This window comes from Castanea sativa, chromosome 1, assembly GCF_040712315.1.
Source record: "Castanea sativa cultivar Marrone di Chiusa Pesio chromosome 1, ASM4071231v1".
Lineage (NCBI taxonomy): Eukaryota > Viridiplantae > Streptophyta > Magnoliopsida > Fagales > Fagaceae > Castanea > Castanea sativa.
In genome coordinates this window covers 50449792-50465449 of record NC_134013.1, presented here as the reverse complement: position 1 = coordinate 50465449, position 15658 = coordinate 50449792, and the positions used below count along the sequence as shown (strand labels likewise).

The 15658-nt window shown below is 31.2% G+C and overlaps 1 protein-coding gene across 1 annotated transcript; it reads left to right on the top strand.

Moving 5' to 3' along the window:
• Nucleotides 1–1680, top strand: LOC142640418 (transcription factor MYB15-like). The gene is made up of 3 exons (XM_075814504.1): nucleotides 1–133; nucleotides 583–712; nucleotides 1008–1680. Exons 1-3 carry the CDS (start codon nucleotides 1–3, stop codon nucleotides 1678–1680), a joined length of 936 nt encoding a protein of 311 aa, XP_075670619.1.
• The last annotated feature ends 13978 nt before the right edge of the window (nucleotides 1681–15658 follow it).

The window sequence follows — 15658 nt, the reverse complement described above, 5'->3', positions numbered from 1 at the left end:
ATGGTGAGAGGCCCCTTCTATGACAAAAATGGACTTAAGAAAGGTGCATGGACTCCAGAAGAAGATGATAAGCTAAGAAGTTTTATTCATAGAAATGGCCACTCAAATTGGTGCAAACTTCCCAGGCAAGCAGGTATAAAGCTATTTTATATATTTTAAAGCATGGATACAGTCTTTAGCTTTCTTTTTTGAAAATTAAAATTTACCGGGCTAGGGTTCTATGATTCTATATATATATATATTTTGTCTAGGTTCAGTGAATACGAATATGAACGTACCATTTTAGCATTCCATTTGACTAAATTGGAAGATTAAAAGAGATAAGTTATAGGATTTCATCTAGAAGACAATTTTTTAAGGAAAAACATCTTTTCTTGCATGTTAATGTTTCTCACTCTGTTGATGTAACAAAATTTCTCTTCATGCATGACGAAACTTCATTATTGTATGGCTTTCTTACATTAATTCTGTTTATCTAACTATTAGTTATTTGTTTCCGACAACCTTACATGAATGAGAGAGATAAGAAATGAAAATAATTAAGCAGTATGATGTAGCAATACTATATGATGTTTTGGACAGGTTTATCAAGGTGTGGCAAGAGTTGCAGGCTGCGATGGGTGAACTACCTCCAACCAGGTGTAAAACGTGGAAACTTCACTAAAGAAGAAGAGGATTTAATCTTCAAGTTGCATGAAGAAGCTGGAAACAAGTATGTATAAAAACATTTTAACTTTGAAACTCCTCAATACATTTTTAGCATTATGAAATCAAACTAAGTTTATGAACCAAAATATAAAACAATACTATGTTTTTACCCCCCCAAGTTTCCATAGGTATTATATGCGTACGTCAGGATAAACAATTTCTGTAACCAAAAAAAATTAGAAACTAAATCTATTTTCACTTGCCAGAACAAGTAAAAATATTTGTTTGTTCGTTTTTTTTTTTCTTGCTATCCTTCATTTATAAGCTTGTTCATTGAACGTGAAATGTTTTCCTTTCAGGTGGTCTATGATTGCCAAAAATTTATCCGGACGTACAGACAATGAGATAAAGAACCATTGGCACACGCACCTAAAGAAGCATGTAAAGAAAGTTTCAAATACTTCCCAACGCAAAGCGAAGAAAATCAAAGAATCAGAAAGTGAATGTCTTCGTGCCAGTTGTTCCTCTAACCAAAGCTTAGAGAGCTCTCCATTGACCACGGAACTTTCTTCCTCTAAATTATCCTCTTTGAGCTGTGACAATTCAACTGTCACTGGCACAAATTGGGCTGAAGAAGACAGTCTTTCTTCTTTGGAAATATCGCAAAATTCCTTTGAAAACATGCACTTGAAGAAAGATTCAAAGAAAACACTCAAAACTGAAAGCCTTCATACCAATGATCCCTTCCACCATATCTTAGAAAGCTCTCCATTGTCCCCAGAAGTATCTTTTGCAAAATTCTCCTCTTTGGGCAGTGATCATTCATCCATACCTGGCATAAATTGGATTGAAGAAGACGCTCTTGCTTCGTTCGAAACATTTGACGCAGCCTTTGGAGACTTTTGGACTAAACCATTTGTAGCAGACAACATGTATATCCCAGATGAGCTTCCAATATCACCATATATTTCATACTACGACGATGGCACAGATTTGTTTGACCAAGTGATGCAGGAATTGCCAAAGAATTAATGCATGTTTCCTCACTACTAGGATCTATTTTTATTAATAACAATTGTGCTAGTGACTGATTGTAAAATATCAAAGTAATGTTGTGTTATTTTCTCTAGCTACAAATAGCCACCTACATGTCAGATATGTATAAGAAATCATGCAGGGAAGTTTTACACTTTCTGCTATAATAATGCAGGGAGTATTTGCTATGCATATGTACCTCTTGGGCTAGCTTGTTAAGCTCTAACTTCCTAATGATCAATGCAATAAGTGTTGTAATCTTCCTAATCAAATTTGTGTTACTAGAAGTTGAATTTATATTCTTCAGTCCCTTATTCTGTCTAAAAATCATAGTATGAGGATCCTCTTAATTTAAAATGCATTGATTTTATGATTCTAATTAAATATTATAAATTTAAAGGTGTATCCAATATCCCGTCATAATTTGTAAAATTTAAAAAATAAAATATTAATTATGAAATGGACTTTCTCAATTGCACTGATTTCAAGACTATAGTCATACGAGAAAGATTGTGCACTTTTTTTGATTGATGTGGGATGACACAAATGGCATTTTCTAATGCATGAAAATGTGATACTTATTTATGGATACTTCAAGCAATGTAGAACCAAAAATAATTTAAGGATTAAAATATAGGGCATATTCAATTGAATGTATCATTTGACTAATGACATGATATGATTGAATTAGCTGTTTCAAATGCAAGTACTTAGGACATGTCTGGTACATGTGTTTAAACACATGTTTTCAGTATTTAAACAATTTTATATGTATTTTTTCACACACTTTTTTACCTACACGTATTTTCAAAAAAATTAAAAACTGTTGTTTAAATATATGTACCAAACGGCCCTAATTTTGAAAAGAAAAAGAAAAAGGAGGCTTGTCTGTACAGCTATCCAAGCCAAAGGAACTAAAATATTTACATGAGCAATGAGACATTAATTAGAGTCCTAATTGATAAACTCAAAACATTCAATGTATGGATCAGTTTACGCATTTCTCATGCAATTGAAAGAAAAAAAAAAAAAAAAAAACTGAACAGTTTAGAAATAAATTAATTAAGCTGACTTTAACTATTCTTTCTCTAATGCAAGCATTTATTAAATAGGTTATACTGTGTGTGAAAGGAACGAATCATACCCATGAATGTCCAAAATGGGTGAAAAACGTGTTGTTCAAATCTTTGAAGATGGACTTGTGAGGTGAAAGTGTATAGGGCAGTTGGTTTATATATAATTAATATAGTATAGACCATATATAATCGGTTCAAATTAATCCTCACATTTGAAACCCCCAAAATAAAACAAGAACAGAAGATAAGATAAAGGACTGATTTATATCGATCGCTCTCCGAAAGTGGAAATTCGTGGTAAACGTGATGTGAACTAATTGAATATCGAAATTCTTCTATCGACCAAGTTTCAGTGTGAATATATTGTGTTCCACAGATACTCCAAAAATTCTCGTACTTTTAATCTTTACTTGGAAAAAGTAGCTAGGTTTAAGTTTTCCCACTTCCCAGTAAACATGGTGGACCAAACTTTTTAACCACAGACACAAACGTACATGCAGGTGCAAGTGCAACTGTAAAGCAATCGAGAACGCTTGGTCATGATTCCCAGTTGGGTAGTTCAAATAGTGGAAAAAGTAATGAAGTTTATTAAGTTGAGAAGACATTATATATATTTATGACATATATGATGATCTAACTGCTCCAACTACGACCATATATGACAGCTAAAATATTTGTAACTAAGAAGTACTGTGGCATTCTCTCACTCTCCCTTGCTAGTTGTCAATCAAACAGCAAAGAAAATAATACTAGTGACATATATAGTCCAAGAAAAGATTATCATAGACTATAAATAAATAAATAAATAAATATTAATCTATATAATTAACAAAATAAATAAACAATTAAATAAAAATGTTATTATATATCATAGACAATATGACATATGTACACATAATTGAAATTTGGTCTCTACCTTAGAATTTTTTTTCTTAATTATTAAGGAGCATGAAAGAAATTGAAAGATAAAAGCATAGTTCAATGATATTGTTACATACCCCCCCTCCCTTGTTATAATAATAATAATAATAATAATAATAATAAAAAGATTGATAAGCTTAAGAAAAAAGAAACCATAACCTAATAAAAATTAGAACATGCTAAAATTACCACTAATGTACTACAAAAATACTATTAATTAACGTGACAATGAATATAATTAGTATCTCATTAATAACATAATAATTATATTTTACATTGTATAATTTTTTTTAGTAAGTTTTTATGTTTTTTTTTAAGGGCGAATAAGTCTTTATGTTATGTTTAATATTTAACATATCAATTTATAAAAAATTATGCAATAAAATTTTTAATTTTTTTTAGAGAGAGTTTCAATCTATGGCGTCCGTTTTTAATGATATCTCTTTTATCATTAAATTAAGACATTAATCAATTTTTCCTGTAGGAGGGGATTGAACCTCAGATCTCTTATTCAATCATCAGAAACTTTACCAGTTGAGCTAACTAAAACCTACTTGTAATATTTTTTAAGACAATAATATGTTTACATTCACTATACAATTCTATAAAGTGTACGTATAAAATTGTATACATTTGCATAAAATAATATATGATATTATACATATATAATGTTCATGCAAGTACATACAATATTTAGTCTACAACGTAAAAACATAAATTTTCTATTGTTTGAATGGGCACGCAAGAGAATCTTGTAATTGATCCATGGGTTTGGTTTTGGTACTTTGGTAGTCATGGAGGGACCCATATGTTTGTTTTTAGGGCGAGGGTACGTGGTTTGGCTTTTTTCTATATCACTTCAAAGCTATCTTCTTCTTCTTCTATTTATTTATTTATATTTATTTTTTATTTTTTGAGAAATGACTTCAAAGCTATCTAATTAAGTTCATTGTGAGCGACGGAGACAGGGAGGCACGATTTTTCTCGATTTTCATGTTTTTGCCATTTCTTAATATTTTATTTATTAGTCCCTCAATTATAATTGACAGAAATTGGTTATATGATCTGCATATATTATATTATTAATTATTTTTTTTTGTTAGTTATGGGTAAAGAAATTACAATAGAATATGTGGGGACGAGGACCTCTAATTCAATTTAATTAGTTGGTTAAGGTTAATTTCGAGGACACACCTTGGACCTTGGGGACAAGAGCTAATTGTGCGAGGTACATGGAGTTTAAACACCAAAAGGAATAGACGGTAGACTGGGCACGGAACACGAGGAGGAGGAAGAAAGAGAGGTGTAGAAGCCGTCCTCTCCACATTAAATGCATGACAACCACTCCTCCGGCTGCATTAATGAGGAAATAACCGTGAATAGTGGTGACATAACTAAGATTATAGGGTAAATCAAGTTAGCATGCTTTGGATGAGACGGAAACTCAGGGACTGCAATCTCAGCTCTCCAAGTGTAAGACTCAGATGAGTTGCAGCTGGATATAAAAGCAAGAGGAAAATGCAGACGCAGATGGAGAGGGTGAGAAAGGAGAGAGAAAAGAGAAAAAAAGGTCCATTTCATTTGTAATTTCATCATTGAACTAAACCCGGGGACCAACACTTGTATTTTCTTTTTGAACTAGTTCTTGAACCGTGGATTAATAGAAGAAGTTTGGTTTTCCTTCCCGTGTTTATGTCATAACATTCTTACCCTTGTATGCTGGATATCATAAACAGATTTGACTACCCATCTCTAAACAAGTTTATTGTGATAGCAAACAGTAAAAATCTTCATTAAGTTGATAAGTTGCATTTTTCGTTGTTACAGAATAGAATGGTTAAATTTGGACCATTCTTAAAAGTTAAGATTTAAGAATTAATAATACGAAATTGATAAGACAGGAAATCAGTTTGCAATTTATCTAAAACTTAAGGGATCTTTTTGCAATTTATCTAAAAATGTTCATTTCAAGTATTAATAGTTTCATATTTCTTGTCTTTTTTAGCTATATACACTTTCATTTTTGAAAGGCAAATGACAGAAAACTTTATTGATTGAACAGTTATACAATTACAAAGCAGCATGTCGCGGGGTAAGGTATATATGTTCCTAATATTACAAGAATAGGAATCCATTTGGGAATTGGGAGCATTAATTAATTGTGTCATTAGCTGTATGCATAGTTAAAGCATATAATGGTTGTATTGGAAGATTTTGCCCCAACTTGAATGGAGCTTTAGATGCGTGGCTACCCAGTGTCAACTAATTAAACTCCAAAGTGAAGAACTATAAGAGTAGCTATTGATCAGGACAGAAGTTGAAAGAACTATAAGAGTAGCAAAGCACTGTACAAATAGAATGCATTTGGAACTTGAGGAACCAGGTTGAACACAAAGGAACCCAGGTGAATCTCATCTCCAAGACTCCAACATCAAAAATTTAGAACAAAGGATTGTGGAAATATATAAACATGATTTAATGAAAAAAAAATTGAAATATATAAAATCCACTTGATATGCACGAGAAATAAAATTATCTAATATATCACGTTAAAGACCTTATCTAACTGTTCTTATTGCTCTCTAAACTTTTATAAACCAAAAAAAAAACCCCTGTTCTTATTGCTAATGATATGCAATTATGCATGACCTTGTGTACGGAATGATAAGCAATTATGCATGACCTTAATCATTTAATTATGGAAGAGAGATATTAACATTAAAATTTTGGACCACTGCACACTCTTAATGCGATGGTCATTCTATAAGTATAAGTGTTTGTGAGGTGTGACGGGGGGAGGGGGGCAAGAGCCGGGATTCAAGTTTTCAAGAAGAGGTTTCACACACATATACATTTAGATTAGATTAGAGTAGAACTTCTATATATATATAACATTAGCACCTTGGAGCCAAGATTTCTACTGAGGGGGCCGAAGTTTTTTATTTTTATTTTTTTTGTGGCTATCCAAATTAGCAACTATTTATAACAAAATATCAACAAATGAAAAACAGCTATTTTTTAATACATTGCAATGAAATAATCTTTTTAAAATAAAATTCATTGTTCTTTTAAATCTCAAAAATCATAATGATTAATTCTATACTAAATGTCACAATAGGAACCAAATTTGACCAAAAAAACATTAAAAGCACAAAAAAAGGGGAAATAAATACCCCAAACCTAAAATAACTAAAATTACATAAAAATACTAAAATTAATGAATTACACAAATTAAATTGTCAATTTTGTCCTATATCAGACCTCTCCACTTGAAAAAAAAAAAAATTCATCAACTTAAAACCTTTCATGTAAAATAAATAAGTACTTTGAAAACTTTGTCTTCTTGCCAAACTTGAAAACCATTGATTGAACAAACATATCAACTTAAATATCTTTTTCTTTGTTCTTCATATAATTGAAGCTATTCACCTAATACAATTCAATTATCACGTCAAATCGTTCGATTCCACCCCAAAAAAATCAACAAACTACGGTGTATCGCCTACCACTAAAACATTAGGATCATGACGTTGATAGTCATTTGATTTGATCTCATTAAGCTCCTTGACAATTTCCTCTTCTATTTCTTTTTCAATGGTCTTTGTCATCTTGACTGCAAGATTTTTCTTTATAATAGAATGTTTAATAATCTCCTTCACAATCTTGATTTTTAGAATCTTATTCTATAATGAGATCTTCATGAACTTCCCTATAAACTTCTATATTTTCTTTAAAATGAAATTCTTCCCTTAATGGTGAAATATAGGTCTCTTCAAAATAATCCAATTATGAAATTCTTGGCCAATAATCTTGTTTTGTATATATATGAGAAAAGTTTATCACAATCTAAAAGATAAAATTTGATAGAAAGCATCTTTTTCATCATTGGCTATGAACGAATTTTGTGTTTACCTTGCTGGATTCTATCAAATTACATTAGTGGCCACCAACGTAAGGCATACTTACTAAGTTTGTATAGAGCAAGTCTAACTTTTCTCTTATTATAAATATTCTTATAATCAAATAAATCCTCTAAATATTCCTATAGTCAAATAAATCCTCTAGATCAAGCAACCAATCAAGAAAATATTCTTTATAAAAATAACCATTAAAACTTGCAATTTTTATAAGGCCTATATGAAATTTGTTTACCAATAGGTTGCTTGTGAGTTACGTCTTTGCGGCTGTTATCCCTATTATCTCCATACTTGTACGACGTTGTCCTTATAAAGATATTTGTGAGTGCTTGCTATATGTCATGTAATACTTGCTAAGTCATCCGTCACCAAGAAATACTACATCTTATACGTTAGCCACCAGACCAGGATAAGTCAAGGTTTTGATACCAATTGATGTGGGTTGCAGAAGGAACAAGAAGTAGATCACATTTACTTCTAGGAAATAAGAAACAAGACACTTTTTTCTTAATTTAATCTTGAATCCATAAGGAGAAAGAGTCTGGAATCCACCAAAAAACAATGAGACAAAAGTCTGAATTTTATTGATATTATTAAATAATTATTAAAAATGTTTATAGAGTTGGAGGCCGATTTAAAGCTTCGTAAAACCTGATAGAAAAGAAAATATATTCTAAAATAAATCTTAATTAGTACCAAACCATAGTAAAAACCAAATTTTACCTAAAAGTATTAAAAGTACTTAAAAAAATAAGGAAATAAATACCCGAAACCTAAATTACATAAAAATACCAAAATTAATTAATTACAAAAATTAAATTTTAAATTCTATCATAGATCAAAAATCCACTAAGTGGAACTAGCCAATTGAATAACACCAAAATCTCAATGTCCCAAACTTTTAATATTGGGTCCCAAATAAGCAAATAACCAAAGTGTCATACCAATATTTTCTTAAGGGATTTTTTTTGTTATGTTAGTAAAAACTGAAGTTTTTTTTTTTTTTTTGAAAGGGATCACCAACAAAAAATATTGGGTTGATGACCATTTTAATTAATTTTAGATTTTTTATGGGTTAGATGAATTTTAATTTTTTTAGTTTCAATTTGGGGGTGGGGGGATATGAAATTTTTAACCAAAAAATGTTAACAATATTTATAAATATCATATATTAATAAAAAATTTCAAAAATTCAAGGAACCCGTGGCCTCTCTAGTCAAAGGGTATTTTTATCCCTAGTTTAGAGGAATTTTCTTTAACTCACTACATCGCATTTTATAAGACTATATATATTATTTAAGCAAGTCACATGACCTATTAAAAATATTATGGAGGTTGTCCTTCTAACCATTAGATAATGAGTTGAGTTTCACCGATCCAAATTAGTTTAGAACGAGGAAAACTTTTTCCGGAAAAAAAACACATGGATTGGGCTTCAAGTACAACGTGTTTCTTCTCCTCATTGATACATACCCACTAATTGTGTTATAAACGAGTTTTTGATTTTTAATTTTTTTTTCACGCATTAGGCATGCTATTACAGACAAGTAATAAATAGTCCTTGCGAGTTGTGTCTAAATATTTGTAATCGATAAATCAATACGGCACCTGATCATAGGCTACTTAATTATTGTGCGGTGGCTGGTCATATAAGACAGAAAATAACACATAAGATGATTACGACGCTTAAAAGGAGAATTAACCGGCCTATACAAATTAAGACAAACTAAACTAGCTTTTAACTTCAACTTGAGGGAAATATGTATCCAAAGTTGTAAAAGCCAGCAAGAAAAAAGGAGGTTGAAGTCATAAAACAATGACCAATAAATAAATCAAACACCCATGAAAAAGTTGGAAAAATACAAGAAATTAGATAAATCCTTAAAAAATGGAGACAACAAAGCTGGAAAGAAGACATCTACACCACGCATGCATTCTTTCTCTTTTTCTGTCTTCTTTATATTATTCTCTATATTTTGTAATTCTCGAACAACCAAAAAAAAGCAACAACAGTTATCAAAAAAAAAAAAAAAAAACCAAAAGAAATAAGCGAAACCTGCAACAAATGTCATAGTAGTAACACATGACTATAGAAATAAGCAACAACTATCACAGTAGTAACAACACAATACAATTGCTATTTCTTTTTTAATAATTTTTTTAAGTGTTGGACACATTTTGTTCCATCCGTTTCTTCCTTAGAACCATTATTCATCAACGTCAACATTTGGATCATGGTTACCCAAATAGGGATCATCATAGCCAATTAAAAGATCAACCATTTCCCACAAAATTTTACCTTCATCATCTCTGTTCTATATTTGGTATCAGAGCCATATAGTCGAGGGAAACATGTATCCAAAGTTGTAAAAGCTAGCAAGAAAAAAGGAGTTTGAAGTCTTGAAATAATGACAATAATTAAATCAAACACCCATGAAGAAGTTGGAAAGATACAAGCAATTAGAAAAATTTAAAAATTGGGTCCGGTTAATGTGTGCCCCAAGGGCACACATTAAACCATCAATTTTTGGAAACATTTTATGGGAAGTTGAAAAAGCTGTAAAAATTTTTCAATTCCCGCTAAAACTTTTACCAAAAATGGTGTACTATTAAGTGCAGTCAGGGCACACGTTAGTAAAATCCTTAAAAAATAGAGACAACAAAGCTGGAGAGAAGACATCTAGACCACGTCTGCGTTCTTTTTTTTTTTTTTTTTGTCTTCTTTATATTATTTTCCATATTTTGTCATTCTCGTAGAACCAAAAAAAGCAACAGTAGTTATCAAAAAAAAAAAAAAAAAAGCAGAAATAAGCGACAACTGCAACAACTGTCATAGTAGTAACACATGACTGTAGAAATAAGTGACAACTGCAACAACTTTCATAGTAGTAACAACACAATACAATAACTTTTTTTTTAAAAATAATTTTTTTAAGTGTTGAACTCATTTAGTCCTATTTGTTTCTTCCTTAGAACCATTATTTGTCAACGTCAACATTTGGATCATGGTTATCATAAAAGGGATCATCGTAGCAAATTAAAAGATCAACCATTTCCCTCAAAAGGTTACCTTCATCGTCTCTGTTTTTTATTTGGTATCAGAGCCATATAGTTGAGGGAAACATGTATCCAAAGTTGTAAAAACTACCAAGAAAAAAGGAGGTTGAAGTCTTAAAACAATGACCAATAAATAATTCAAACACCCATGAAGAAGTTGGAAAGATACAAGCAATTAGAAAAATTAAAAATGGGTCCGTTTAATGCGTCCCCTTAGGGCTCACATTAAGTCATCCATTTTTGGAAAATTTTATGGGAAATTGAAAAAGCTGTAAAACTTTTTCAATTCCCGATAAAACTTTTTCCAAAAATGGTATACTATTAAGTGTTGTTAAGGCACACGTTAGTAAAATCCTTAAAAAATAGAGACAGCAAAGTTCGAGAGAAGACATCTAGACCACGCCTGCGTTCTTTCTCTTTTTTTTTTTGTCTTCTTTATATTATTGTCCATATTTTGTCATTCTCGTACAACCAAAAAAAGCAACAGCAGTTATCAAAAAAAAAAAAAAAAACACAGCAGAAATAAGCGACAACTGCAACACACGACTGCAGAAATAAGCGACAACTGCAACAACTGCCATAGTAGTAACACACGACCGCAGAAATAAGTGACAACTGCAACAACTTTCATAGTAGTAACAACACAATACAATAACTTTTCTTCTTTAATAATTTTTTTAAGTGTTGAACTCATTTAGTCCTATCTGTTTCTTCCTTAGATACATTATTTGTCAACGTCAACATCTGGATCATGGTTATCATAAAAGGGATCATCGTAGCGAATTAAAAGATCAACCATTTCCCTCAAAAGGTTACCTTCATCGTCTCTGTTTTTTATTTGGTATCAGAGACATACAGTTGAGGGAAACATGTATCCAAAGTTGTAAAAGCAAGCAAGAAAAAAGGAGGTTGAAGTGTTAAAACAATGACCAATAAATAAATCAAACACCCATGAAGAATGTGGAAAGATACAAGTAATTAGAAAAATTAAAAATGGGTCCGGTTAATGTGTGCCCTTAGGGCACACATTAAGTCATCCGTTTTTGGAAAAATTTTATGGGAAATCGAAAAAGCTGTAAAACTTTTTCAATTCCCGATAAAACTTTTTCCAAAAATGGTATACTATTGAGTGTCGTTAGGGCACACGTTAGTAAAATCCTTAAAAAATAAAGACAACAGATCAGGAGAGAAGGGATTACCAACAAAAAATATTGGGTTGAAGGCCATTTTAATTAATTTTAGATTTTTTATGGGTTAGATGAATTTTAATTTTTTTAGTTTCAATTTGGGGGTGGGGGGATATGAAATTTTTAACCAAAAAATGTTAACAATATTTATAAATATCATATATTAATAAAAAATTTCAAAAATTCAAGGAACCCGTGGCCTCTCTAGTCAAAGGGTATTTTTATCCCTAGTTTAGAGGAATTTTCTTTAACTCACTACATCGCATTTTATAAGACTATATATATTATTTAAGCAAGTCACATGACCTATTAAAAATATTATGGAGGTTGTCCTTCTAACCATTAGATAATGAGTTGAGTTTCACCGATCCAAATCAGTTTAGAACGAGGAAAACTTTTTCTGGAAAAAAAACACATGGACTGGGCTTCAAGTACAATGTGTTTCTTCTCCTCATTGATACATACCCACTAATTGTGTTATAAACGAGTTTTTGATTTTTAATTTTTTTTTTCACGCATTAGGCATGCTATTACAGACAAGTAATAAATAGTCCTTGCGAGTTGTGTCTACATATTTGTAATCGATAAATCAATACGGCACCCGATCATAGGCTACTTAATTATTGTGCGGTGGCTGGTCATATAAGACAGAAAATAACACATAAGATGATTACGACGCTTAAAAGGAGAATTAACCGGCCTATACAAATTAAGACAAACTAAACTAGCTTTTAACTTCAACTTGAGGGAAATATGTATCCAAAGTTTTAAAAGCCAGCAGGAAAAAAGGAGGTTGAGGTCATAAAACAATGACCAATAAATAAATCAAACACCCATGCAGAAGTTGGAAAAATACAAGAAATTAGATAAATCCTTAAAAAATAGAGACAACAAAGCTGGAAAGAAGACATCTACACCATGCATGCGTTCTTTCTCTTTTTCTGTCTTTTTTATATTATTCTCTATATTTTGTAATTCTCGTACAACCAAAAAAAAGCAACAACTGTTATCAAAAAAAAAAAAAAAACCAACAAAAATAAGCGAAACCTGCAACAAACGTCATAGTAGTAACACACGACTGTAGAAATAAGCAACAACTATCACAGTAGTAACAACACAATACAATTGCTATTTCTTATTTAATAATTTTTTTAAGTGTTGAACACATTTAGTTCCGTCCATTTCTTCCTTAGAACCATTATTTAAACATGTATTTAAACATATATTTGGTATCCAAAGTTGTAAAAACTACCAAGAAAAAAGGAGGTTGAAGTCTTAAACAATGACCAATAAGTAAATCAAACACCCATGAAGAAGTTGGAAAGATACAAGCAATTAGAAAAATTAAAAATGGGTCCGTTTAATGTGTCCCCTTAGGGCTCACATTAAGGCATCCATTTTTGGAAACATTTTATGGGAAATTGAAAAAGCTGTAAAATTTTTTCAATTCCCGATAAAAGTTTTTTCAAAAATGGTATACTATTAAGTGCTGTTAAGGCGCACGTTAGTAAAATCCTTAAAAATAGAGACAACAATGTTTAGAGAAGCCATCTAGACCACGCCTGCGTTCTTTCTCTTTTTTTTTTTTTTTGTCTTCTTTATATTATTGTCCATATTTTTTCATTCTCGTACAACCAAAAAAAGCAACAGTAGATATCAAAAAGAAAAAAAAAAACAGCAGAAATAAGCGACAACTGCAATAGTAGTAACAACACAATACAACTGCTGTTTTTTTTTTTAAATAATTTTTTTAAGTGTTGGATTCATTTTAGTCCTATCAGTTTCTTCCTTAGAACCATTATTCATCAACGTCAACATTTGGATCGTGGTTATCATAATAGGGATCATCGTAGCCAATTAAAAGATCAAGCATTTTCCTTAAAAGGTTACCTTCATAGTCTGTATTCTTTATTTGGTATCAGAGCCATATAGTTGAGGGAAACATGTATCCGAAGTTGAGGGAAACATGTATCCGAAGTTGTAAAAGCAAGCAAGAAAAAAGGAGGTTGAAGTCTTAAAACAATGACCAATAAATAAATCAAACACCCATGAAGAAGTTGGAAAGATACAAGTAATTAGAAATATTAAAAATGGGTCATGTTAATGTGTGCCCTTAGGGCACACATTAAGTCATCCATTTTTGGAAACATTTTATGAGAAATCGACAAAGCTGTAAAACTTTGTCAATTCCCGATAAAATTTTTTCCAAACATGGTATACTATTGAGTGTTGTTAGGGCAGACGTTAGTAAAATCCTTAAAAAAGAAAGACAATTGAGCAGGAGAGAAGACATGTGGACCACGTGGGAGTTCTTTCTCCATTTTGTTTTCTTCTTTATATTATTCTCCATATTTTGCCATTCTCGTACAACCAAAAAATGCAACAGTAGTTATAAAAAAAAAAAAAAGCAGAAATCAGCGACAACTGCAACAAATGTCATAGTAGTAACACACGACAGCAGAAATAAGCAACAACCGCAACAACTGCCATAGTAGTAACAACACAATAAAACTGCTATTTTTTTTAATAATTTTTTTAAGTGTTGAACTCATTTAGTCCTATCAGTTTCTTCCTAAGAACCGTTATTCGTCAACGTCAACATCTGGATCATGGTTATCATAATAGGGACCATCGTAGCCAATTAAAAGATCAACCATTTCCCTCAAAAGGTTACCTTCATTGTCTCTGTTGTTTATTTGGTATCAGAGCCATATAGTTGAGGGAAACATGTATCCAAAGTTGAAAAAGCTCACAAGAAAAAAGGAGGTTGAAGTCTTAAAACAATGACCAATAAATAAATCAAACACCCATGAAGAAATTGGAAAGATACAAGCAATTAGAAAAATTTAAAAATTGGGACCGGTTAATATGTGCCGTAAGAGCACACACTAAACCATCTATTTATGAAAACATTTTATGGGTAATTGAAAAAACTGTAAATCTTTATCAATTCCCAATAAAACTTTTTCCTAAAATGGTAGACTATTGTTTGCCCTTGGGGCACACGTTAGTAAAATCCTTAAAAAATAGAGACAACAAATCTGGAAAGAAGACATATAGACCATGTGTGCGTTCTTTCTCTTTTTTTGTCTTTTTATATTATTCTGCATATTTTTTCATTCTCGTACAACCAAAAAAAGCTACAACAGTTACCAAAAAAAAAAAAAAATAAAGAAACAATAGAAATAAGCGACAACTGCAACAACTGTCATAGTAGTAACAACACAATACAACTGCTGTGTTTTTTGTCATATAATAATTTAAGTGTTGAACTCATTTAGTCTCATCCGTTTCTTCCTTAGAACCGTTATTCATCAACGTCAACATCTGGATCACGGTTATCATAATAGGGATCATCGTAGCCAATTAAATGATCAACCAAATCCCTCAAAAGGTTACCTTCATCATCTATGTTCTATATTTGGTATTAGAGCCATATAGTTGAGGGAAACATGTATCCAACGTTTAGGGAAACATGTATCTAAAGTTGTAAAATCTAGAAAGAAAAGAGGAGGTCGAAGTCTTAAAACAATGACCAATAAATAAATCAATCACCCATGATGAAGTTGGAAAGATACAAGCAGTTAGAAAATTTTAAAAAATGGGCCTGGTTAATGTTTGCCCTTAAGGCACACATTAAGCCCTCCATTTTTGGAAAAATTTTATGGGAAATTAAAAAAGCTGTAAAAGTTTTTCAAGTCCCAATAAAACTTTTTCCAAAAATGGTATACTATTGTGTGCTCCTAGGGCACACGTTAGTAAAATCCTAAAAAATGAAAGACAACATAGCTGGAACTAAGACATCTCGACCACGTGT